The sequence below is a fragment of the Hesperophylax consimilis genome, chromosome 24 (genome assembly GCF_061612785.1).
Source record: "Hesperophylax consimilis isolate HC1 chromosome 24, BYU_Hcon_1.0, whole genome shotgun sequence".
NCBI classification, from domain to species: Eukaryota; Metazoa; Arthropoda; class Insecta; order Trichoptera; family Limnephilidae; genus Hesperophylax; species Hesperophylax consimilis.
The window spans coordinates 22,182,946-22,209,713 of record NC_142859.1 but is presented as its reverse complement, the minus strand read 5'-3'; the positions used below and the strand labels follow the sequence as shown (position 1 = coordinate 22,209,713).

Genomic DNA, 26,768 nt, shown 5'->3' with positions numbered 1-26,768 from the left:
ACTAACTGACTAATGGCTTTAGGAAGAACTGATCTTATCCATAGTAAAAAAAATGCTGAATAGAAGATTACGTACTCTCAAACAAGAAATGAGGCATAATAGATAGAATGAAACTAAGAACAATAAAACAGAATGAGACGCGAGCAAATTTTAACCGAAGAAAGAGTAACAGAAATTCCTTCATTATATTTCGATGGAAGGAAAGACAAGACGGCTAAAACTGTTTTAAAAAGATCGAAGAGGCTTAGAGTGATTGTACAAGAGGAACATATTTCGATTATAAAAGAACCAGGAACTGTTTATGTTGGGTATGGGGTTCCAACATCGGGCAGTGCAAGAAATATTGAAAGAGCTATCAAAACAAACTATCTCGACCATTGCAATGGATAATTTGACTCTTACACTCCAATGAGTTACCATTGAGACATTTGTTTACCTATTTGGATGGCCCTACTGCAGGACCTAAATCATTTGCAGGTCAAATTGGTAAAGCATTAGAGATATGTGAGACGCTGCCATTGGCTAACTTTGAGAAGATAGAAGGTGAACTACCTCCACAAATATCCACAGATCTCAGTACAGACCAGAAATATTTACAAGAAATTACTACTGCTGTCATAAATAGATCCTGGTCTCCTGGATTTATTAAAGAGAAGCCCAGGTAAACTACCCCATGCCCGCTGGTTGACAAGAGCTAATCGCATACTGCATTTGTATATTTCTACAGAAAATCCACAAAAAAATCTTGAGACTTTAGCAACGTTTGTCGTATAATCAAACGCTGTCTGGTTTACTATCAAAACACATTCATCCTGCAAAGATGGATCAAATCATTTATGGAAACTCATTAACAGCACTAGATATTTGTCCAACGAGTTGTTAGCGATAGTGAACCCTGTTATAATTTGTAACAGTTACTTCGCTCATCCAGAAAACTTGTTGTTGAGTATGATAACAGATTCACGTAAGCACACTAGAGAACTCGCTGCATGACGCATTTTAAAGGCTCGTCAAGTTAATAAAAAATCTGTTTCGCGCATTTTTGAGGTGCCAAAAGTGAACTTAAATGCATTTTCTTACATAGACAACAGACTGGCAACAAAATATATACGAACCCTCAATACTGATGAATATTTCCGATGATCAGTTACAAGATCTTATTGAAAATGGAGAAAATACAGTGTTGAAGTTTATGAGACTGACTTGCCACACCCAGGCTGTGGAAAGATTTGTAAAAGTTGTGACAGAAGCAGTTCTAAGTGAATTCGACAAGACAAGACGAGAGGGATTCATAAAATCTAAATTAGCATCTCGAAAACTCATGCCAAAGTTTGAAACTAAAAATATTTTTTTGCTATAAAAATGATTTTATTCATACCAACATAACTTTCTTATTCTGTGTTTAATTTTGGAAAAAATGTTTTTATTAATTAAAATCTACTTTTATTTTATCATTTCATGCATAAAATATTATATTTACTTATTATTTTGTTTATAGGGTGTTTAATACAAAACGTCTATAAAACCTTAAAAAATAAAATTTGATGTCTATGGCGGGACCTCAAGATGTCAAGCTAGAAGTTCCAAATTGAGAAGTATTATTTAGAATTACATAAAGCAACTTTTACCTGGTATTCCAATTCGAATTTCGAAAAAAAAAAATTTTTCATACAAAAGTGTTCCACCCTAATATACATGGGTAAAATGTTTAAATATTTTTTAGATAAATAATCTATCAATCGGTTTTTATAAATTAGTCTCCAGAAATACTAATTAAGTTTAATTTGGCCTTGAACCTAAATTTTATTAGAGAAAAATTTGAAACCACGAGGTTAGGGGGAAGATGTATAAAAAATGCATTTATAGAAAAATGACTAATGCTAATTTATTAAAAATCTCTTCAAATTATAGGTAATTCCGGTTGAAAATTGGATTACAAGCCTTACGAATGAAATAACAGGTTCCCTGTTAAACTTTTTCCCTTGATAATAAATTTATCATGTCGAAATGCTAAGATATTCGGATCATCAAGATCATGTATTTACAATACGAATAATCAGGAAACCTGTTAATTCATTAATTAGGCCTGCAAACCCGTTTTTAACCCGAATTACCAATAATTTGAAGAGATTCTTAATAAAGTAGCAATAGTCATTTTTCTCCGTGTACTTAATATTATCATAACATGTCCCATTCCCTGTCTCATCAAATACCCACGAAAATTATTTTTGCATTTGTACGCATTAACAATAAAAAAATTAATTTAAAATTGTTCATTTTATACCACTTTACATACACAAAAATAATTTGCATACACCAATAAAATTCAAAAATTTGTCATGTAAGATGGTGGCCAGGCAATTTCTCTTCACCTTAGATTTTGCTTCAATGATAAAAAATCGCAGTAATCCTCTGTCCAAGGTCTTTTAAGTTCATAGTTTCTACTTAGAATAAAAAGATTTTTACCTACCTTTCACGAAATATTAGGTATAATTGGAAACTTTTAAAGTAGGTAGGTACTTACATCATGTTTTGAAACTGTACAAATTTTTTATCTACTTTTAATTATTATCTTAGCTAAAGAATAAGTGGAATACCTAATAAAAAGATGGCCAAGTCCACATTTTTTGGTATGCCGGTTTTTCCGGAAAATATGTTTTTTATAAGGCTGAACTATTTATTTTCAAAAGCTTTTCTGAACGTCTGAATTGGTAATTTTGCTGTAAACTTGGATGAACTTTGCCATCTCTGGTCGGTCACTCCTTGACACACTGACCACCAGATTCCTACTCACCCCTCAAAACTTTTTCTTTCCCAGAACTTCCTCTTCTTCCTTTCCGTACAAAAAGAACTTAGAACCTGAAGGAATTATTTAATATGTCTTTCAATTTCGCTATTTGTTGTGTCTTTCTGATTGAATGCACGTCAAATCTAAACTTCGAACAAGTCACACAATTTTCATCCATTTCTTTCGTCAACACGAGATTAAATATTATTTACATGGGTTATTTATAATTCTGTTCTGCGCCTCTTGAAATGTATCTTTTAATTCAGTCTGAATATCCGTCGGCATTTGCATGATCAGATCTGGGAGATGGAGGAGAAGCTCTCGCTCGTCTAGCCATCATCTCTGGTGTCGGAGGGAGAAAACCAGCAAGATATTCTGCAGGAGGTCTGATCACTGTTGGGAGATATCCAGTTCCGGAATACGGAGGAGTTAAGAACCTTCTGGAAGGAGAAAATTTCATATTCTGTCCACCCAACGGAGAAAACGCAGACTTTGCCTGATACCCAGACAAAGAATATGGTGGGGAATCTTGAGTCATGGCGTAACCAAGATGGTTATTCATGAAATTGCTGACTGCACTTCCACTCAACATTGCTTCCATAGCCAAAACAACATCTCCTTTACATTTTGATAGGATGTTCTCAATTTCTGATCGTCTTCTTCCCGGGAACACTCTCATCAAGACGTCTACTGGAGATCTGTTACCAGGGCTCGTGCTGTATTGAGGAGATATCTTCCCACTTTCAAAAGAACTGTCCAATTGCGACTCGTTGATAAGATCGCTTCTGTTTGGAGAACTATGATCACTGTCAATTATGGTAGATTGTTGTGGTACTAGCTCTGGGGTATCGCTCGAAGAACTGAGACCTCTAGCTGTTTTTCTGTTATCTTGCTCGTCTCTTGGACATGTAAGATTTTGGATCTGATGTGAGTATTTATTGTTTTGAGGGCTTGATGATGTGATATATCTCGAGTCATCAATCTGGGGCCATTTCTCGTTGGTCTGTTCGTGTTTGATGCGTATGTCTTCGTATTGTTGAGGTCTGCTTTCCTTGAGGGACAGGTTTTCAGGTGCCCCGACGGAACTCTGGTTGGAGTTATCATCTTCTTCTTCCTCCACATTGAGCTCATGGTCTGTGTTGGGGGAGGTGGCGCGGGGGCTTGGGGGTGAGAGGGCTGGGGAGGCGCCCCCTTCCTGGTCTGTGGGACACAAGGGCCCTGTGATGCGGGGCCGCTTTTGCACTGAAACAAAGAAGAACAATAATATTAGCATGGGTGGTTTAGTTATGTACGTAAATCGGAAGTTGTAAGTAAGTGGACTTGATAAATACACATATTATTAAGATACCTAGGTAAAGTTAGCCACTCTGTCAAAAACATCATTAAAAAAGGTACACGAAAAAGCGTGGCATAAAATTTTCGTATTTCGTTATTGTGTATTATCAGTACAAACGTTGGTGCATGAACACGTTTTCGGATATATTATGAATGTACTAAAAGTTTATTAGGAAACGGTATTCTATCCCGTCTTCAACAGGATTTTAATAAATCAGCAATACTCATTTTTCTCCATGTACACTGGTAAGACAGTAAGTTTCCCATCATAACATTTATCCAAAGAACACGGTTTGAAGTGTAAGGATCAATTTTCCTGCTTCACGCAAAAAGCACTTGGAAAACTTCGTAAAAGGAAATCGAAATCAAAGCAAAATTATGCTATACCCTCGCTGTTTTATTATGAAATATTGTACTGTAGGTTGTACTTCTGACGAGTAAAAAAATATAATTAGGTACAGGGTCCGTCATAAGCTTTTGCACTTTTGATATCCCTTCTGCGTGGAACCGTACGGTCAGCGGCACCCAAAATCTTGATTCTTGGAATTTTTCATGATTTTTCGAGAGTCGTACGATACTATACCGCTGGTAAAGGACATATTCCCTAAAAACTTATATCACAAAGAGGAAAAATCCCATGGCCTTCCAGCAGCACAGACTTGACACCTCTTTATTTTGTATTAATGGGGTTATCTCGAAAGTCTTGTTGAGAATAAACCAATAACTATATCCAAACTAAAGGCAAACATTGTGCTTTGCATCAAAGAAAATTTCAAAACTTTGTTACCAGATTCCAGAAATGCCAGCGGTAAGATGTTCGATGTTTAGACAAAGTTATTTTTAAAGAGTATATATCTTTAAAAATACTCCTTGGTTCGAGTCATAGATTTGATCTTTTTCTGATTTTTTTGTTTCAGATTTTCGTTTAGAAATCGCTAATATTGTCTTCATTAAACAATTTGAGCTTTTACTTATTAAGTTATTCCAAAAAATAAAAGTAAATATCTTGTTTGTCTACTTTTATCAAAATAAACATTCATTTTTGTACGATTCATTTATATACATATTTTATAGTTTTTTTGAAAAGTTTCTGAAAAATTTACGATGCATGTAATGATTTTGAAGTAATGAAAAAAATCTGTCGGTTTCAACTAATTTAATTAATGCTTTAATATATTTTCTAGCTTTAAAAAACTCTTCAGATGATCTTGCACAAAAAAATACCTACTTATTATATTCCATTGTGGTGCATCAATTTCCTCAAATTTGCGTAAAAGTAAGTATTTTTTATTTATTTGATTTATTTATTAACTAACTTTTTAGGAGTCTAAACCAAAACCTCATATATTACAAGGTCGGGAAACTAATTCATAGCAGCCTCTATGTATAATACATAACTGAATTGCCTCAGTAACAATATTTTGTATTTGCTTATTGATAAATTGAAGATACCCATTAACATGGTAGTTATTCCCAGAATTTCTGAACTGAAATCTGAATCCGAAAGGTTAATAATTGCAAGCAACTCTAGAATATCAAATACATAATACATAATCTTTCACACTTTAAACATGTATAAATATTTAATTCATATGTTAACACTAGACGTCACATATTAACTATATACCATTGGTCGCCACGAGACAGGCAGTCGCCTAGTGTGGTGATTTAATGTATCACATGTAAGAAAATGTATTATTGTATTATCATGTATTCTATAAATAAATAAATAAATAAATAATTTAGAATTTTATGTAGAAATACCAAGTTGGTGAAATTTCTTTTCTCCGACAATCTCAGCATTTAAAAGAGTGTTGTAGTTCAACAAAATTGCTGGATTAGCTTGTACATTAACAGTAATAATGTTTGTTTCTGACGGGAGAATTTTACTGAAGTGGACTTAATATAGGCAAAATATACACTTAATATTTATCAAATTTCAAGATAAACTAAACATAAAACTTGCTTTGCTAAAAGTTCTCGTTGAAAATGTTCTTTTCCTGTTGTTGTTGACACAAAGTTGGATTTTTCATGTAAATTATAAATTATGTCAATCATTATTCTCTACCACAGCAAACAAACAAATAAAACCAAATTCTGTTTGAACTTCAGCCTCAAACAAAGCTATTTATTTTTTTATAACACCGGAGTTTAAAATCCATTCATGTCATTTGAATATGCCATCATGGCCAACGAATGGTTTTATCATTGCATAATGCCTACCAGGTAAAAATAAAATAAATAATAAGAATTAAATATGCCCCGCGATGTACAATGGCGTATTATTTATTCACTGATGTCTGAGCGCACCAATGAAAGCGTTGCATTATGCCCAGCCTTCCATAGCGCTTACTAGGGGCCCTGAGGGTATCGCGTACTACCAACCCCCTTTTAACGTAACTTTCCAATGACAAACGGCAAAAATAAAATTAGACAACCGGTTAAATTAATACAGTGGCGGAGCAAGAAAATTTGATTTTAATTCGATTTCTGCAAAAAAAATAATTAAAATTATTTTTTCGAGTTTTATTGTTCAATGTTGGATTCGTTATCGGATTGAAAATTTGATCACCGAGAACATTATGTAAAGATTATTTAATTACACGGGGAAAATGAGTAATACTGATTTATAAAACAACATCTTAAAATTATTGGTAATCTTGTTAAAAATGGGAGTGCAAGCCACTTACTGATAAAATGTTAAAAAAAAATAATAATAAAGGAAAACATGTTCATCCACCTGCGTTTGTCTTGATAATACATCATGACGAAATTAAAAAGATCTTTTTTTATGAACATGTGGTCGGACATCGTAACAAAAACATTGGTATTTTACTAAAATTTTATCAGGATACCTATCAATTCATTCGTTAATGGAATATAATCCTGTTTTCAACAGGAATGCGAATGATTTGAAGAGGTTTTTAATAAATTAGCAATAATTATTTATCATGAAGTTTTCTCCGTTTAAATACTGCAATTAGAATACATTTTTGGACTTTACCAGAGCATTTAAACGAGTTTGGTTGTTTCATTTTCAGTTGTAAAAATGCCTTGAAGTGTACATTACCTTTTTATGGTATTTGGAAAATTGAGAACCATACATTCATACATTAAGAGCTTTAATCCTACAAAATATAATTTTGGGCCTTTTGATTACAATCAACTTTGTGAGTTAACGGTAATTAATAATAAAAAAAATGTTTTTGATTGTAAAGATAGTTAATAATATAAAAATTGTTTTTGTGAGTTAACGATAATTAATTATAAAAAAATCAAACCCAACCTACTGTGTAAATATAATGAAATATAAAAAAAAATTATCACCATATAAAAAGTGTTTTTTGGGTCTAAATTTATATTTATATGCATTCCAACGTAAATATGCTGTTTGTAATTTGAATTTATAGCGTCAAAAACCTTTTTTTAAATGATTTACATATATATTTTTTTAAATTTTTATAATTTTACAGAGTAGAGCAGGGGAAAGATATATTTTCATAATTATCATTAACTCACAAATAAGTGCATAAGTTACAACAGAAATTGTGAAAAATCGATTTGTTTAAATGGCCTATAGTTTACAATTCAAAAGAGAAATAACTAAAGAAACACATATCCGTACTAGATATTTGCTAATTTTTTTCATTAAAAGAAGAAATTTTCAGTTTGGGCAAGTGTTTTGACCTCAAATCAACATTTAAGATGAACAGCCGTTCGTCTTATGCCTACATAGAAAATAATAATAACCACAATTAGGTTACAACCATAGACATATGAATATTAGTAGACCTGCCCTAAGTGATTAAAAGCGTATTATCCCCACTCCCCATACCGGTTCCATTGGAGCCGGCTGGGCTCGCGTATGGCTCAAGTGAAATTTGAAAACGTGACGTCATCATTCTTGTGCGAACTATGGTCGAGGCATCATCGGTTCATTTTACGAAATAACACGGCAAAATGTTGACTTGTGATATGAAAACTTGTAAAAATAGATGTGAAAAAGAGAATAAACCCAACTGTCGTATTACATTCCATAAGTAAGCATTATTTTACTTTATTTTAAGCTTATTCACACCGTATTATATGGATCAGTTTTAGAAACATATACTATCACATCACAATGTAGCGATTCTCAAGTGTGCTCATCGTTGTTTACTGGGGTAAGTAAATTATGAAACATTTGTAAAAGTGTCTTAACTAAATACTCTGAAACTAACTACGACTCTGCAAACAGAAGAAATTTACTTTGCCGAATTTGGACTTCGCAAATTAGTTCATAACGTGGCGAATAATTTGCGCTCCCATGTAAAAATGTCTATTCATTCAAAAGCAGATTTTACTTTTAAGAACTAAATGGTGATATTATAATGCGAGATGCCTATTTACTGTCAGATTGATTTATTGACGAATCACAGTCAGCTTAACCCCCTTCCTTCTTCAACAGTTGATTTTACCCCTCGCCATTATCTTCTCGTCTATTAATTCCTATGTCTGTGGTTACAACCATAGACATACAATTCAATAGCTAATTTCCACAACATGCAAAAATAAAACATAGAAAAATATTTAAACAGATAGTAGATAAACAAAATAAAAATTTTCTACTTGCTAAAATGTTCCGGGATTGCTTTTGTTATGCATGGTGGGTTTTTTTGATGTAACCGGAAATATTTTAATATTTGTTCTAGAGCTTTACAAAATAATTGAAAACATAATTTTGACTATATTTTTTCCATATATAATCTATTTGGATATTTGAATTTCAAAACCCCTGAAAAAACAACTAGAGTGACAGTATCTGCATTTAAAAAACAACATTCATTAGAAAGAGATGGAAGAGGCATTATTGGCATGGGCATGTGTGCGAGTGGAACAGGGACGGAGATATGCCAGTTGGAATTTTGAAGGCGCAAAGTTTCAATGGGTTTTGGACCGTGGCTGTTGTGCGAGAATTAACATGACAGGGGTGTTCAAGCTGCAACCGGAAGCTTAATTAATTAATCAATTACATGTGTTTGTTAATAATAATGCTATTTTCACATATTTTTAAAACTTATTTCGAAGAAATTTTCTTAATTGAACATTTTTAAGCTATGTCCACTTGTATTATTTCTTAACAGTTAAAATAAGAAATCAAAGCTATACACGGTGTCCGGAAACTCGTAGTACAAGCGGGAAACTGGAGAATCTACACCACATTGGGAACCCAAAAAAATATAGAGTTTTTTGTTTTGAGCATTTTCACAAAAAAAAAAATATATATATATATTTTTCGGCTATTTTAGGGTTAAAGTTTTTTCTGTTGTTTAGGGTTGAACAACAGATGTTTTAACCCTGAAGAGCAGAAATATTTTATGATTACACCGGGTTAAATGAAGGGTGATTTCAAAATAATGCTTCAAATCCGAGTTTCTTCATTTGTTTTACTTTCAAATAGTTTTAATTAGTTGGGTACTTTGATCTTCAGTAATAATTTATAAGAATTTGATTAAAAAAAAAAAAAAAAAAAAAAAAATCAACTTCTAACTCGATTTACTCGATAACGAAAGCTCAAATCAAAAAAATATATACTACAAAATCGACTCCAAATGTGATGTAGATTCACCAGTTTCCCGCTTGTACTGCGAGTTTCCGGACACCCTGTATATCTCATGATGGTAATTGCGTTGCGACGTAATACAATTTCATTTAACCTAGACATTTATAGTGAAAAGTTGTACAAATTTCTTGACGCCAGAAATCATCGTAATTAAATACCTAACCAACCGAAATGCTTAAGAAGTGAGGATGTAACGCCAAACTCATTTATATACTCATTACTTCATCTACATTCATATATAACAAACTTAGTAGTTTTTGTGAAAGCTTAATAGCATTTAGGCAAGCACATGTAAAAATATTCCGTATTATTCATTTGAATTAGTAAATTAAAGTTCAAACACTGAACACTCCCCAATACCGCAAATTCCGCAGTCGCAATTCAAACTTGACAGCAATACATAATTATTAATTTAATCTCCCGAGCCCCCGCCGCGCCGCCACTGTGTTCCCGCTAACAATGGTCATTGTACCGGCAATATTGTATGGCGGGTGTTGTATGGGCCCTCGCCAGTGGCGGCAGTGCGGCAGTGGAGGACGGGCCGGGCCGGGGCAAGGGGGCATTGTGATTGTCAGAGCGTATATTATTATATTTCAATATCTTTCCCATAGTCTAAACTGGATTGTCAACAGTTGAATAGCATATTCTTTGTTTATGTACTTTCAGGGTCAATTTAATTTTTCTCTGCATTATCTCATGTTTTATTAGAATATATTTTTCAAGTGTTATTACGATATGCACATTATTTTTAGTTCTATAAATTTTAAGTAGGAATATATAAGAGATATCATCACCCAAAAGAATATCATCAAATGTATTTAATTCAGGTATCTATGTGCGTAAGTTATTCAAGTGTTATTACTATACGCATATTATTTCTAGTTCTATAAATTGTAGGTAGTCTAGTTCTATAATCTGTAAGGAATATCATCAAACGTACTAAATTCGGGTATTTATATGTGCGTAAGACATTCAAGTGTTATTACGATATGCACATTATTTCTAGTTCTATATATTGTAGGTAGGAATCTACAAGGAATATCATCACCCAAAAGAATATCATCAAACGTAATAAATTCAAGTCTCTGTATGTGCGTGGGTTATTTCCGTGAGATACCTGTTTTAACGAAATCAAATTTTAATATATTTTATTTTAAATCTTCTATATTTTTACGTGACTTCCACGGGTTACAATTAGTTTAAAATAATAACAATATAAATGATTTTTTCTCGCCTCTCGCATACATAAAATTCATGGAGGTACATAATAGTTTAATCGGCGTACTAAAATGATTAGTCGGTTGGTAATTTTTACAGTCAGATTTACAACAGTAGTTATCCCGTCGCGCGCTTTTTTTACAAAGTCGTCGAAAAGACTTCCATTAAGCGTTTTATTCTAATTGGTATCCTGCGGAGTCTCCGTTTAAAAAAGGGCTTGACTTTTGTTTAACGCTTTTTAAAATCGCGCCGGGGGTGAACTCCACCCCAGAGTTAAAGATACCCCGTGAAATAGTACATGAGTAAAGTAAATGTTCGTTTTGTGGATGTAAAAGTGATTCCCAGTAGACTTATATTCTACTGTTATTTATTTTCTGTGATAATATCACATTTCTCATTATTTAAAAAGGGCATATTTTAATAAATTACTTTACTTTTGGGGTATTTTGCCGTGTTACGCTACCTTCTTCTTTTAGTTCCGAACAGCATCACAGTGTACATCATCAGTACATATCCGTGATGCAGCATGACTGATGACGGACACAGCAATGCTGTTTGAAACGTTGGCTAAAGAAAGAGGTTGCGTAAAATAAATCACTGTTACACTGCTATTGGCCGTGAAATCTCAAATCATTTCCACATCTGAGGAGGTAAATACACGTGTAACGGGGACATGCACTATTGCTGCGTATACCAAATAATTCTAACTGAAGTTTCACTTATACGGTTAATTATATAAATCACTGGGAGATGACCAGTGGATTTCCCAAGACCGTTTACTACGCTGAGTTCAACCGAGGGAGATGGAGTTTGAACGAGATCTATGACACAATATTACAGTTAAACGGAGGACAAAACTCGTCAATAGTAGTAGCGGGATGAGGGATTTTTACTATACGCAGTGTTAAGGAACGTACTATAATTACTTTAACCAGTGATTTCTGACATTGTTTGGAGTAAAAAATGTAATATGACTTTTTGGTCTCCGATGAAAGTTGTAATGTTTTTTTTTAAGTACATTCCCTTAACACTCTGTATAAGGCGTAGTTTTAGCTCATCTAATTCAGTTCTTATGATGCACTACGTAGTAATGCAAAATCATGTGTTTTTGGTTTGAAAATTTGGTCACCTAGAAATATTTCAGATGCTTCAATTAAATACTGCGAGTAGAATACATCTTGGCCTTTGAAATAATCGAGTATTTTTTAGATAAGGCTTTTTATAAGCCCAGAAAAAAATAATGTATAAGGCCTATGAAAACTGATTTAAAGTTCAAAATCTCCTACTTACGAACCCATTTTTGGTTATGATTTTATTGTATAATGTGGAAAATTAAGTTATTTATAAAATGATCGGAAAAAAATTAAATATTTATTCCTGAACATCCACAAAATTAAATAAAAGGCACTTTTTGGCCATGTTTTTTAATGCATAAATCAAAACAGGCGGATGGTGTTAAGCGGGAATTTTAACCTTATCTCCATCTACGTAAGGGATGTTATTGATAACGGCTCGATTTAAAATATTACACGACGTAGTGCACCGCCTTAAATAGTTGATATTATTCTTTTAAACATATTCAATATTAATCAACGTGTTGTCATTTCTCTTCATATCGGAAAGATGACGTGGTAACCAGCTTACCACTGACGTCAGCATAATTTTTGACTTTATACTATGCAGTCTGAATCCTATACATATTTTAATTTAAAGCATGAAAATCAAAGGTAGGTAATTGAGACAAAATTTTCATGTCGAAGTTATAGCGTTATGCATGATTTACAATATTTAATTACGTTTATTAGTGAACTATTTGTAACTTTTGGAAACGGAGAATATTTACTGGTGAAACAATTATCATCGTACGTGGTCAGTATTACCTTTCATGCTGAATTATTTATTAAGCATAGCGAAGTCCTGTTTTAACTCAACCACTTATGAATGTATTTTTTTTGATATATTGAAACATTTTTTTATTTTTAACATCAATATAATTATTTAAATTTACATAATAAGAACATATTTCAAACTATTATCAAACATAATTACCTTTACGAGAGTCTAACACTCGTGTGTAAATATATATCATTATAATGGGATTCCACCATGAATTGTCAGTGTCAAAATGGTTGTAGTGTTTGATAAAAAAATTTTATTGCACCAGAACGCAAGAGCGTTGCCAGCTGTCAAATCGGAATAATCAATATTATGCGAAGTTACTGTTTTTTTTTAAATTACTGCAGCTAAACTAGAACAATATTGGCAACAATAATAGGATACCTTAGTTCTATAAATATTCTTACAAATCGACTTTGCCCCAAATGGTATGAAAAAGGAAATATACAATATTGCACGCAGGAGAAATGATAAGAATATTTTGTTATCTTTAATCTGCATTACTTGATTCGTAGATTTCGTGTTGCTTTCCACTTTTCAAAATTGTCGAATCAAAAAATTTTCCATCTGATTTATCAATCTCACCCCAATCCGGTTAATAAGGGTGTAAAGGTAGCAGGGGTAGCGTGTTTAAATATTTGCGAATGGCCCTGTAATAATGCCCTTGAGGGAGTCTTATGAAGGGTGGTTTGCGGAACCTCCTGATTAATTGCCCTTTAATAGGAAGGGTCATTGAATACCGCCACGCTAAAACAAATAATAGACTAACTAACCATTACTTAATTTCACTGCTGGAGTAGACAATGATGGATGTATTTTATGATTGAATTTCAAACACATCTATCTTTCTTGTTTCAATCGCATTCATATATATATTCACATGTATAAAAAAAATTTGACATTAACTCCACACAGGAGGCCCATACAAAAATAATTTCCTTCTCTGCCAATATCATATTTAAGAATGCTGTGTGGAGGGTCTTTTTGAGTAAAGGAAGGAGTGAACATGGGTCTTGAAGATGCCCATTTTGCTGAAGGAGCTAGGCAGGCAAATCAGTCTTTAAATTTATTTGTACGTTTCGGAAACGAAACCATTTCGTTTCCACTTTATTTTTGCAAGCCTTACTTTGGCTAGGTGGCCAACTTTGACCACATAGTTGATTGATTTTGCATTTTCAAAAAATCTGATGCATCCACTATATTATTCACACCAGGAATAACTATTTAAGGACCAGATGGGTCCTTTAATCGGTTCTCACGTCGACAAACTACTTTAAAAAAATGATTCTAAAAGCACCCCGACTGATAAAAACTGTACTCTTAAACAAGATACAATTGGACACATACATTTTTGGACGCGAGTTCCACTGTTCATAGAACTACTAGAATATTAAACTGTGACTCCTATCACTGAAACGAACATATTTGTAAATGCCATATCAACTTCTACGCCTCTACACCTCTACGCCGATAGGTGTCTACGCCTCTACGGCGCTACCGGAGCATTGGCAGAAGCTGGGCAGCCAGTCCCGTTGAAAGGATCCCTTTCCCAAACCCAACACCCAACACTTTGTTCTTCCTGTGATGAATGCCGGCAAGCCTTTGTGGCCGCGACAATAAATTGCCACTACGTCCTCAGCAGTGAGCCGCGCGCATCAGCCTCTGCTTATTCGGGGCAATTCAGTCCCGACGATAAATTACAATTAACACAAGCCCGGGAGTCATAACTCAGCGCCGGCACAATGAAAGACAAAAACAATAACCAATTCATAGAGTTGGGAAGGGTTGGACTTTGTGGTAACTTCATCATTGTCTGAGTCAATTGCTAATTCTGTCTGCTCGCGCTGGTAGTTGGTACGATTCGTAATATCAATATTACAGTCAGCAGCACGCCTAGGAAAAGCAAATGATAAATAGAAATTACATACGGCTAAAACATACCAGGAAGTAGAAACAACCAAAAATTAATTCAAAGTTATTTGCATTCAGATTTTCACAAAACTGTCGTTTATTATAATTCAAATAATTCGATTTTCGTTTTAAAACATTTTCAATTTGTTTATTAATGTGACTGCTCCTAAATCATTTGGAGCTGGTGAGAGAACAAAAACACTATTTAAGAAACATTTCAACCATGAATAGTGTTTTGTTTTTTACAAGGGTGATACTGAGAGTGTTTTCTATTCTGTAACGTGCGGAAAAGACATTTCGTATTATTTTTTTATTTATTAATTGCGAAACAACACAAATCAAATAAATAAAATTTTCTTGCGCATGCCTTGATGACTCTTTGACTCTTGACGTCCGAATTCGTAGTCGAGAACTTTACCTATTTCAAGAATCGGTTTAGTAAAAGATTATCCCAGGTATGTCCCTGGAATAGCCTGGAGTAACCGTGTAGACAAATGCATACGGTTCCCGTGTTTAATCAAAACCTCCTAGATCACAAAGCCGGGACACTTGATCAAATCATCCTCCTAACTTGTATGGGAGCCTTCAAAAAATTTATTTTTTAAATTAACTAAATGTAAATTTTTTGATTATAGAAAAAAAAAAAAAATCCATTTTTATTTCTAAAATCCCATACAATTTAGGAGGCTGTAAATTAGTCCTTCATAATTATAGCAAAATATATTTTTTTATATTAGACAATGACATTGTTATTCCCAAGTAGGAAGATTAGGGCGATGCACTACGTAGTAATGCAAAATCATGTGTTTTTGGTTTGAAAATTTTGTCGTCTAGAAATGTTTCAGATGCTTTAATTAAATACTGCCGGTAGAATACATCTTGGCCTTTGAAATAATATAGTATTTTTTAGATAAGTTTTTTAATAAGCCCAGAAAAAAATAATGTATAAGGCCTACGAAAACTGCTTTAAAGTTCAAAATCTCCTACTTACGAACCCATTTTCAGCTATGATTTTATTTGATAATGTGGAAAATTAAGTTATTTATAAAATAATCGGAAAAAAATCAATATTTATCCCTGAACATCCACAAAATAAAATAAAGGGCACTTTTCGGCCTTTTTTTTTCTTGCATAAAACGGGCGGATGGTGTTAAGCGAGAATTTAAACCTTATCGCAATCTACGTAAGGGCTGTTATTGATAGCGGCTCGATTTAAAATACTACACGACGTAGTGCATCGCCTTAAGCGAATCGTTGGTATATTTTGGAAGCCGAGAATAAACCTTTTTTTATGTTTACTGTGAAGTTTGATTGAGCTCGCATAAATGGATTAACAGCTTTGGAAAAAACGTCGACAAAATAAATAACAACAATATGCTTAATATTTCTTTTAAAAGCATTGATTTTGAATACAAAAAGCTATACACCACAAAGAATCTAAATTTATCGATTTATTGTATTACCCAAAACATCAATTATTATATTTCAACAAAACATTCCACAAAAAATATTTACAATAAAAAACTACATATTTTCAAAACGTAAAACACAACACCCCATTGAAACAGTTTTTTTACAATAATTTCTTTACACTCGCATATCGGATGACCGCTTCCTTGATTTGAATTCATATGGAAATAATTTTTTTTTAAAACAACCCCTATTTACCACAAAATTTACTGAGAATTGGGGTGTTATATTGTTCAGTTTTCTGGAAGGTTTTGACAAATCTACTGTGTTTTTCAGTACGTAAGCTCTAAACATTATTAACATCGAAGGCCTGATGTGATGTAAGTATTAATTTATATGACAAAATATCGCACAAGAGTCCCAATTGCTCTCAGCTGTTCGGAGTCAGTGATACTGACGCATCTCCAAGTTGGGTTATGTTGTGAGGCTGGAGGGAGAGAACCAAGACGAGGAAAGGGAAGTTCGGCATTACTTGTCTATTCAGACCTAGTCACTAAGCACGGCATTTGCAATTTCTAGCAGTTTCTGAATGGAGGTCTTTCACAAGGGTGTTACTGAGATTCATCTTCACTACCTACAATTTCCGGTAAATTTAGCTAGTTAAACGTAGTTATAAACCTGAAAATATATTCACTTCGAGTACTTAATATTCCAAGAAGCATTTTTTTAATGTGCAATTAAAAACTTGCTGAGAAAGCTGTTGAACGTATATATCCTTCTATTACCAGTGGTGGCTCGTGACTTTTGACTGTTCTAAGATTGAAAAATACGACTTTATTGATGTTGTCTTATAAACAATAGTTTATCATTAAAAAAAATAACGATATTTGACATGTCAAAATATTTCACCAACAAATGTAGATATAATATGTCTCGACGCCATCTAGTGGGAAATATAGCACTTACAAAGCCTTTCCTACAAAAATAAAGTTGGTTGTTTACAGAAAAAAATATAATAAGCAGTAATTGTTAATTGGGGTACTAGTATATATTGAATTATTTGGCGGTTTGCAAATTCAGCGGTTCAGAGCACCTGACCGTACATCAGAAGGTACGGGTTCAATTCCCGTTGGCGGCATTTATTATTACTCGGAAGATATTTTTAATTTGTATTGATATTTCAGGCGACTAATTATTGCTTATAATTATTTGAAATCTGAACTTTCCCACCCTCCCATTAGTCATCAACTTTTCATCCCTGCTACCTTCAACCTCACAAAACACCCAATTTTTTATGCTATAGTCTCACTAGCTTCAGACGGTGAAGCAGTTGGGACTCTTTTGAGATATTACTTTAATTTTTGAAGTGAAACTTCTTTACGGGCGTTATGCAATTTCGAGGACCGGAGTAAAACCAACTCATGACCGTCATCAAAAACCGTGATCATTTCGCTATAGGAGCCTAGCCAATATTATATACCTACTTTCGGTCGCTCTCCGAACTCAGCTTCGCGGTCTAGAGGCAAAGCGCCCGATTGTCGTCGTGAAGAACCGAGGTTCGATCCCCGCTTTAACTAATTTTTTTTTTTTTTGTAATTTTTTTAATAATCATTTTTTTTAAAGTGATAAAATGCTCTCGTGCTGCGACTTTTAGATATTTTGACTATATGATATTTTGGTCGAATACGTAATAACCGCGGTCTAGAGGCAGAGCGTTCGACACTCGTTATGCAGGACCCGGGTTCGAATCCCATATTTTTATAACTTTTAATTTTTTTTATCACATGCTACTTATAAATATGTCAATAGACAGAAAAAAAGAGAGACTGAAATGAAAAGAGAGAGAGAAGAATACTAAAAGTTTCACTTTCGTCGTGCGTAGGCTTGCCACACACTGTATTTTTTAATTTTTTAAACACCTCATCATGTGCTACAATAACATCAAAACAGTCATATTTTTCAATTTGAGTATTCTAGCTAACTTAAAAGTCATGAAACGCTACTGCTAACAACCATATTATGAATCGAGGAACTACCCAACCTAAGCTACCTTCTCAAAGTATAAGGTATCAAATAATTATATTGTGTCAAGTTGAGTGAAGCCTAATCATTCAGGCTCATAACAATGAAGGCCCGAGGGTCGTGTGCATTTCAGTTTTTTTTTGTGCTCGCTACAAAATATACTCCGGGAACAATGTTTGATTCTGCGTAATCAAATAAAAGTATCGCGTTACGAAGCTGACTGAAGGGACCAGAAACGGTTCCCAAACTTTACAAAATGTTTTATTTTTATCATTGTTAATATGCTTTGAATTCACAGACATAGGAATTATTAGACGAGAAGATAATGGCGAGAGGTAAAATCAACTGTTGAAGAACGAAGGGAGTGAAGCTGACTGTGATTCGTCAATAAATCAATCTGACAGTAAATAGGCATCTCGCATTATAATATCACCATTTACTTCTTAAAAGTAAAATCTGCTTTTGAATGAATAGACATTTTTACATGGGAGCGCAAATTACTCGCCACGTTATGAACAAATTTGCAAAGTCCAAATTCGGCAAAAAAATTCTGTTCTATTTTCAGAGTCAAATATTTCGTTTAAGTATTTAGTTAAGACACTTTTATAAATGTTCATAATTTACTTCCCAGCAACCAACCAGCTTTGTGTTTCGCGTCCAGACGTTTCTCGATGTGATAGTATATGTTTCTAAAACTGATCTATATTATACGATGTGAATATGCTTAAAATAAAGTAAAATAATGCTTATATATGGAATGTAATACGACAATTGGGTTTATTCTTTTTTTCAAATCTATTTTTAAAAGTTTTCATAGTACAAGTCAACATTTTGCCGTGTTATTTCGTAAAATGAACCGATGATGCCTGGACCATAGTTCGCACAAGAATGATGACGTCACGTTTTCAAATTTCACTTGAGGCCATACGCGAGCACAGCCGGCTCCAATGGAACCGGTATGGGGAGTGGGGATAATACGCTTTTAATCACTTAGGGCAGGTCTACTAATATTCATATGTCTATGTTTGAATTGTTTTTTTTTTCATTAACTTACCAGTTTAAAAACCGGTTGGTATTCAAGAGAAAAATGCATCGGATTCTTGCACGAAACAAATGAGTTTAACTGTTTTATTAAAATCTTGTTAAAAACGGGATTTAAGACCATTTCCTAATAAACTTATAGTACATTCATAAAACATTGACCCATGTTCATGCACTTGCGTTTGCGCTGATGATATACCATGACGAAATGCGAAAATACTATCATTTTAATGAACACGTGTTCGGATATTGCAATAACAAAATGCCATTCGTGTTCGTTTACTGAAAGTTTCTAACTAAACATATAAATTCATTCGATAAAGGGATGGAATCTCGCTTTTAAATGGATTACGAATTATTTGAAGGAGTATTTAAAATATTGTGAGGTTATTCTTAAAATGTTAATATTTTTATATGGATTCTTGTATTTTTTTGGTTAACCCCAATTTTTGTAGATAAAGTAAGTTAAGTACATTTTCTACGAACCTTGGGTTAACCGCTCGGGTCTAAACAATATAATATTGAGTTAGTAACTGAATCTATCCGATCACCATAATCATTTGAATTTATATTTCAATTGTCTTGAAGAAGGTTGAGTGCAACTGAAACCGGTGACAGTGATTTTTTTCCATATATTTATTTTCAAGCAACAAAGTGTTTTTTGAAATATTTTTTGTGTTTTTTTATATTTATGAAATACAGTGAAACAAGCCCTCTGAAACCAAAACTTCTCCCCCAATATTTTCGATTATTATCAAATATCGAATACGTTCTAGCACTGAACGTTTTAAATCAAATTTGAAAGTGATAAGTTTAATAATGATTTGCCAAGATAAAACTTTGAGAACCATATAAGTCCACCCCTGCATAGTAGTGCATAGGGAGAATATTTTTAATAAACTCTCAACACCCTTATTATCAAGGTAACAAATACGTTATTCGCACAAAGAGCGATATTGTATTGCTGGAGTTTTATTACTATTACTCGCTATATAATATACATTTCTGTTTGGTACTGTTTTGCACACTGTCTTTAGTATACGTTTGCATTTAGTACTATGTTGAACCAGAAATTAATACCTTATTATGCAGTCTTTAGCATTGTTGCATTGTCACTGTTATATTGTCACCGGGATTTTGTTACTGGGACACATTAATTGAATTATGATCGAATTACCCAGGTGACAGTAATACTGGGGAGTATATTGTCGCTAAATGTTATTGTCTTGTCGGTTCGACCCTTGTCGTATTGTGAACACGATCAAATATTTTGGCCTTTCATTTACATACTTGTATCATACATTGATGTAATCTATTGTTTGAATTTTGCATACTTGTAAATAGACTGGTTTTGTAAAGGTTTACTATCCGGTTTCGTTCGAGATTAATTACATCGCTTAGGTATCTACGTATTGAGTTTAACATTCAAATTAAATTGGTTCCTGCACTACAAATCGCAGGGATAAAAATGAAAATGGCTGATTTATTAAAATGGGAAAGCATGCCTTTTCCTAATAAATTTGAGTACATTAATAATATACCGGAAAACGTGTTCACGCACCTGCATTTGTTTAATGTACGGGTTTTCCAATAAGAGGTGTTATTTTTATATTCAAAGAAACTTTTCCCGTAAAAGATCAATGGTTTCGTTGTTTGTGTGGCACGTAGCGCAGTCTTGAAAATTAACGTTGTCTAAATCAATACCATCCAATTTCGGCTATAAAAAATCATTAATCATCTTTCGATAGCGCAATCCATTCACCGTAACTGTTGCTCCAGTCTCATTTTCGAAAAAGTAAGGTCCAATGACTCCGCCGGACCATAAACCGCACCAAACTGTCATACTTTGAGAATAGAGAGGTTTTTCAACAATAATTCTTGGATTTTCCGAGCCCCAGATGCGACAATTTTGCTTGTTGACGAAGCCACCGAGGTGGAAATGGGCCTCATCACTCAAGATGATTTACATTTGATTCACTCATGTGAATTTTAATAATTTCAATACAGCGTTGAAGCGTATATCGTTCCATATTTATTAATGGCGTAGTTTCTACTTGTCAAATGTCAAAAAATAACAGCTTCAAAAGTAACATCTACCGAAATAGCGGGCTATTCAAAATAACACGTCTTATTGGAAAACCCATGGATGTCTCATCTTTGACCATGAAGTCTATATAATGACGACATCGTGATAAAACATTGGTATTTTAATAAAAGTTTATCAGGATTCTATCCATTCATTCGTTAAGGGTTAAGTTAATTCGATAAATCCCGTTTTTAATTGGATTACGAATAATTTGAAGAAGTTAAAAATATTTTTTTATCATAAATTATTTCATGGCACAAAAACATATTTTTTACGTACCTAATAACTTAACCTGTTACTAGAATGGCTATTTTTTATGTGAATACCGCACAAGAATCCCAACCCTCTGGAGCCAGTGAGTCTATGGCATCGCTAACTGCGGTATGTTGTGAGGCTGAAGGGTAGTGTAGAGGAAAAGGAGATGGGTGAGAGGGAGGTGGAGGATTACCTGGCTATTCAAATCTGGTCACCAAACACGGCCGAAGCCATTACAAGCAATGTTTCATTTCTGAATAGTGGTCTTACATCAGGGGGATACTAAGAGGTACATGCCGCAAATATACTTTATATTACTTTAAATAAATAAATTGTAAAATAACACAAATTAATCAGATAAAATTTACTTGCGCACGCCGGGATTTGCACCCGCTACCTTCAGCTTGCTAGTCGAGATCTTTACCCCTCAACCACGGCTATGGTTTAGTTAGGCAATACACTACATTTTTTGTTAGTTAGTTTTCTATTTTCCGCTTATGTTCCTAAATTTTGAAACATTATATCTGTACAAATTGCAAGATGCTCTCTATTGAACTAACTTGTAAGGTCATTATTGTACCCTAATTAAGGCTGGACTTCCGCTCGAGACCTCCGCAAGGCCAGGGCCTAGGGGGAGGTGGGGCGGTCAATGACATTTTTTTTGCCAAAATGGTTAAAATTGAAGTCACAGACTTGGAAAGAAATCATTCAAAAAACTTCCTAGGGCCCCCGCTAGAATATTACAGGGGGCCCTGTAATATAATTTATTTATAATTGCAACACTAGCTTTCTAAAAAAAGATCGAAATACTAGCGCAAATATATCAACTCGACGCGTATTGAGATAAGTTCGTTCAAATGTCTGTGGGCTTTCGTCACGCAAATAATAACTTTTATTTTTAGAGTTTTTCGTTATTTTTTTAAATTGCAGGATGATACAATTTGATTTTTTAATTTGACTTCAATTGCAGGAAATTTAGTATTTGATTGCAATGTGCGAATGATGTATGTTATAGGTTTCCCACCAACACTGGAACATGACTTCCGGATTATAAAAGTGAGCCACATTCTTTATTCCTTCCACCTTTAACCGAGCTAATTTTCCGGGATTTGAACCCGCGACCTCCAGATTGCTAGTCGAGAGCCTTACCCCTTAACCACGGAGGCCTAGTAAGGTTGACCTACAAGTTTCTAGGCGACAAAAGATATGCGAATTAAATACGCCGTAGCATAAGATATATGGATATGAACAAAGGTATCAGTGCCAAAATTGAACTCTGTGGAGTTCCATGCTATCAGCCTTCCACTGCGGGAAATTGCATGATAGGTAGTTATAGTGATTTTTTTAGGGGTATTATGCCGTGTTGCGCTATTTCCTTCTTTAGCCAACGTTTCGGAGAGTTGTAGTGTCCATCATCAGGGCGGTTGTTTTTTTTTTTTGATTTTATGGATTCTTTCGTAATCCTCTAACTAGCTAGGGCTTATAACAATACCCTTCATGTTTCTAGCTGACTAGTACTTGTAGTGAAATGTTTGTTTATGTATGAAGATGCGATACCGTGTTGCCAGCTCCAACCCTCTAAGAGCTGAAATTAACGTATAATTTTAAAGTGATTTTCTGCGTTTATTTCTTGTGTAGCCGTCAAGAACTACCCAGAACTATTGGTATCCGGTAATCACTTTAATAATTTTGGCCGTGAAAATTTCAAATCATACCTTATAGGTAGATAATAAGGTGTAGCCTACACACAGCAGATACGCAATACAAACTGGATTATCTGCTATTAATGAGCTCAAATAATAATACGTAACATCGTAATAAAAATAAGGCATGATTCAAATTCTGTCATCGAGATCCTAACTAAACCCTCTCTCTCTGTTACAAGCGTCGTTTGAGAGACAGAGGGAGAAGTTACAGTGGAGTTATCAGCGGTACCACCCCTTACCCTTAATACACTCATTGGAATGGCTCATGGGGTGAACCTTTGATTAAATTTAATTTTGGAAGTCTTAACAATAGATTAGAGGCTCGAGCTAAATTAAATTCTTTCATCGATCTATTGTTATTTAAATCCTATTATATTCATAAAATACACAGGTATCTATATGACTACATATGTACCTACTTCATTAGATTAAGGATAGTGTTTTACGTGTTGTTAGATATATGAACTGTTTCATTCAATAATTAATTAAATACTTAACTTTTACAATTTTGAACAAAGAACGTTTACATTTTTTTCCTTTTCTTTTTAAACTATTAAAACTACTTCTATCTCCTTTTCTATTACTCCAGACATAAACTATAAATATTTTTTTAAGAGAAAACATCAAGTTTTGTCCTTATATTTAAAAGTTCACCATAAACGCTCTTGTATAATTATAAAAAATCAATGAAACCCGGTCAAGGTTAGCCAAATTAAATAAAACTATAATTCATTCGTTAAATTATTAGCTGAAAAAAATTTATACAAAGAAAGACATAATATTCCATACTTCTATCAGAGTCTCAAACTTCTTTCAGTGAGAGCAATTCTGTGGTACAAAATTATTTTTCAGATATAAATAACCCCTTATTTATAAACAAGATAGAACACAATCATATTACACACTTTAACTTTAATTAAGGACTTATTGAACCTAAGCATACAAATAAATATGGACAAAGAACGTTAAACTATATGATTCCCAGTTGTTTTAATATGTTACCTGCTGAAATTAAAAACTGTGACCGAAACAAAGTATTAGTGAACTTACTGAAGACTTGGCTTACTGAAAGAATTAATTTGTATTAGCTTACAATGATATATTATTCTAAAGACTTTTAAAATTGTAAGTTTTCTTTTGCTTTATTTCTGTATTTGTTTTTGTTTTATACATATAATTGTAAAAAATTTAAGTTTAAACTCACTATAATAAGATTTATAATGTAAAGAACCCGTTAGACAAACTGCTAAAAAGCAGTTTATCGGGACTTTTTTGCCTTATATTTGTAAAGTGTGTAACATATAATAAAAAATAAACATACATATTTTTATCTAAAACGAAAAAAGTGAGGTGATATAGCCGTCATAGCACAGTTGTCTAAAAATGTGTTTTTAAGTTTCTTTTGAAGTGTACAGTAACTATACAGTTAGCAAAATAAAAACCAGTTAGCGATTTAAAATAAACTCTATGTTTGCTTATGAAATTTGAATATGTCAAATGCGTCCATTTGTAAAATCAAAATCTGAATAATCTTTCATCTGCTTTCAAAAACATTATTTCATTTTATGATACGTTCAAAAATAGCTAATACATTTAACATTAAATGTCGGCAGATATTTGATGACTTATTATTTTGTTTAGATATTATTATACTAGGAATACCATGTCACGCAGATGAATTAAGATAACTATACCTATACAGAGAATATTTCGATCTTTTTTAAATGTGAAAGATACCTAGGAAACTAATTTCTCTGCAGGTGACAATCGTAAACAGATCTAAATAGCTAGGATTTCCTTTTTTCTCAACCTTCCCTTTTCTTTCTCCATCATCTACTTCCTCCATTTCATTCCAAACTTCCAAATTGGGGTGTTATGGAACATACAAAAAAATTATTCGCAATATTTTTACTCAGTTAGTTTGTATTTCAGTCACTCCAGGACACACTGAACCACCGATTGATACTCACCCTACATACCTTCCTCTCCTTCCCTTCCTTGAAAATACCCTTCACACAGCGTCCCTAAAGATGACATAGAACCTGAGAGAAATTATTTTCTGCAAGAGCATTGAGCCTCCTGAGTGGAAATAATATTGAAAAAAAACATACAAGAAAATCTAAATAATTTCAAAACTATAGGTCCTGAATATAATGCCAAAAAACATTTCACAAGATCGTGTTTTATTTCAGTTATCTTTTCGATCTGTCTTCTATTTCGCTTACAAATGTAGGTATCACATAGTGTACAGTGGATACCTGCCTAATCCTTCAGATAAGTAATTTCTTTGATATCTCTAACATCTCGTGATACGCACAGCCTCCGGTTACTAAAAGTGTCCCGACAGATCTCATCTCGCGTCTTGGCTTTGTTTACTTTTTGGCTTTTGCTGGTTCAGGGCAGAAACCAGGCATTAAAGAAAGATTTTTTTAATTTTCCGCAAACAATACTAGCGATGCATTTCAACAACTTTTCTTGTGCAATCAAACACAGATAAATAAATTGCAAATAATTCAAAATAGAGGTATGCAAGCAGTATTGAATTGTAGTAGGTATTCTAAAATAATTATTATGCAAAAAAAACTAGGAATGTTAAGTGTGAGAGAGTAATGGCAATAATTTACAATACCATACTATTTACATTTAAGCTAAAAAATAAGATGCTCCCGAAATACATGTTTGAAAATTTTAATTTCGTAATACATGGGCTACCCCGCAAGAATCTGTAGAGATTTTAGACATCCAAAAACAATTTTTTCGGGAACCCAAATTAATCTACATTTTAAAGGATTTAAGATTTTTAATGAATTACCGACAGATGTTAAAGAAACTAAAAGCCTTGCTGCTTTTCGTGTTTATGCCTAAATACTCTAAAGAATTTTTCATAGTGTATGAGTGTTATGACTTCAACTAAAAAGCTGAATTAAAGATACATAATTAGCTAAAAGAAGGTTGCAATCAAAAAGTATTAATTCATCAAAACTAACCCATCGATGGAGAACCATTGACAATTTTTTTTATATGGAATTTATCTGAAATTTAGCGAAAGTATTTTTTATTTTTGTTGTAATGAAGATAAATCACTTTGTATACACCACCATTTAATCAAAGTAAGCCACACGTTTTTTCGCCAGGGTAAACGTATACAGAAAATTATTAAATAATATAAGAACAGACAAAAGTATACATAGAAATAATCACCATATTTAAAAAACGTATTATAATGAGCGGTGATATTATCTATGGATTCTTATTTTTCTCTAATTATTGCCCTTTTTATATTTTTTATTACTTTTCATTACACGTTTATCCCGACAAAAACACAAATGGTTTGAAAACATGTAGAATATTTTGATAAAACGTTGGTGAACACAAAGTGATTTTATTAAATTTATATAATCACGCCACAAAGTATGTTGATTGAGTTTTTTTTCAATTAATTTGAAATAACTTTCGATGGTTAATATAGTATTTAATAATTAAGGCGATGCCATACCT

At 33.2% G+C, this 26,768-nt stretch overlaps 1 protein-coding gene across 1 annotated transcript in view; it reads right to left on the bottom strand.

Moving 5' to 3' along the window:
• Positions 1-3,050: 3,050 nt before the first annotated feature.
• Positions 3,051-26,768, bottom strand: part of dmrt99B (doublesex-Mab related 99B) — a 63,545-nt gene continuing 39,827 nt past the window's right edge. Inside the window, exon 4 of the mRNA XM_089646297.1 lies at positions 3,051-4,030. Coding sequence (XP_089502423.1) covers positions 3,051-4,030 — 980 coding nt within the window. The remainder of the gene's footprint in view (positions 4,031-26,768) is intronic.